The sequence below is a fragment of the Poecilia reticulata genome, unplaced genomic scaffold (genome assembly GCF_000633615.1).
Source record: "Poecilia reticulata strain Guanapo unplaced genomic scaffold, Guppy_female_1.0+MT scaffold_190, whole genome shotgun sequence".
In the NCBI taxonomy this organism is placed as follows: Eukaryota; Metazoa; Chordata; class Actinopteri; order Cyprinodontiformes; family Poeciliidae; genus Poecilia; species Poecilia reticulata.
Genome location: NW_007615019.1, coordinates 555,559 through 557,233, shown reverse-complemented (window position 1 = coordinate 557,233; position 1,675 = coordinate 555,559). Strand labels below are relative to the sequence as shown.

Genomic DNA, 1,675 nt, shown 5'->3' with positions numbered 1-1,675 from the left:
TTATCATCCATGTAAAAAAAAAGAAAATAAAAAAACTTATTCTTACAAGACATATATTGTAAGAATAAGGACCCTCCAAACTTTTGCTTGGAGGGTCCAAAGGTTTGTAATGAGCTCGACGAGATTCAAAGGGTTGAAACTCATCTGCACTTTAAAAAAAGATTAAAGATTAAATTGCTTTATTTATACATTTGTGATCACTTGTAGGATTTTCTGTTCTGAGGCAACATGATCTGTTCAGGGTTTGAGAACTGGATGATGTTTCTTTCTAATCAAAATGTATGAATTTGATTTAAACAGCTTCTTCTGTAACTGTAGTTATGATCTGTTATCTAGTAAAACGAGCTCATTGTGGAATTTATTCAATTGTGTGGCGAATAAACTGAATACCCGGGAAATACTGTGGTTCCGACCCAGCGGAACCAGCCTGAACCAATGAGCTTGTTGTTGTTGTAATGACGTCACTCCCAGCTGATTCTGGTTACGGTCCCTTTAACGGAACCTAAAACAACGCGCCTGCAGAACTGTCTCTCGTGATGTCACTCTGTCCTCTGTGCGGGTGTCCTCACCCAGTCCCGCAGTCTATCACGCACGGCGGCAGCTGCAGGGTCATGTCGCGGTCCCGGTTCGGTTCGGTTCGGTCTGGTCCGGTCCACGCCGCACTGCGCGCTGAGTGTCGATGGGTGCTGGATTGATGAGGAAAGCGTCCTTGCGATGCGAGTGCGTGTGTAATAGGAGCACTTCCGGGTCGAAGGCAGAACCCAGAACCCCCTCTGCCGAACCCCGCGGTAACAGGAGAGGTGATGCGTTCAGGTGCTGCCAGGAGGGCCAAAAGTCCCGGAGTCAGAGCCCGTTCAGAGGATGATGATGATGATGATGATGATGATATCTTACGTAGTGAAACGTTGCTTGTTGTTGGTTTTGTCTGTCAGCCATGAAAATAATCCAGTGAAAAAATATTGATGGAAACAATTAAGGATTACTTATAATATTAAATGATGAATGTATTAATAATCAATGAATTATGATTCATATGAATTATTGATTATATTTACTAATAAATATCAATACAATAAAAATGCCGCAGCATCAGTCCTGTGTTTGAACTGGAGCTAGAGGGAGGAAGAGGAGGGTGATGAAGGTCAGGGATGTATGGAAGCCGAACATGGACATCAGTAGCTTACAGGCTACTTGCTAACGAGCTGAAGGTGTATGGCAAGCCGTTTCAACATAAATTCGGTTTTGTCTGACAATCCGTAATTACATTCCAGATATCTAAAAATGCATTTTGACCAGACAAAACTACATTTTGACTATCCTGAGTGGTAATTTAAGATATCTGTATTCACATTCTGACTAGTAAGAATAATAATTCAAGATATCTGCAATTACATTTTGACTAATCAAAATTCCTTTCAATATATCTCGATGACGTCACTGGATTTGTCATTTGACGGGACAATATCTGTAATTACGATTTAAGATATCATGAACGCAATCATCACTAGTCAAAATGACAATTTTAGATGTCTGAATCAAGAATGACGTGGAAGCCCCTTTGTGGTGTCCAAACAGTTGCCTGCAGAATTTTATGTTTCCTGCACAAAATCGTCAGTAAATGCTACAAATGAGAAAAAGCTCGTCAATGTTGGAAATGTGGAGATAGAAAAACTTC

At 40.7% G+C, this 1,675-nt stretch overlaps 1 protein-coding gene across 2 annotated transcripts in view; it reads right to left on the bottom strand.

Annotated features, from left to right (window-relative positions):
- actr3b (actin related protein 3B) overlaps positions 1-1,025 on the bottom strand; it is a 17,254-nt gene extending 16,229 nt beyond the window's left edge. Inside the window, exon 1 of one of the 2 annotated variants that reach the window (XM_008402209.2) lies at positions 570-1,025. In XM_008402209.2, coding sequence (XP_008400431.1) covers positions 570-613 — 44 coding nt within the window. In that variant the 5' untranslated portion in view covers positions 614-1,025. The remainder of the gene's footprint in view (positions 1-569) is intronic. The other variant, XM_008402208.2, reaches the window with a different exon arrangement.
- Positions 1,026-1,675: the final 650 nt, after the last annotated feature.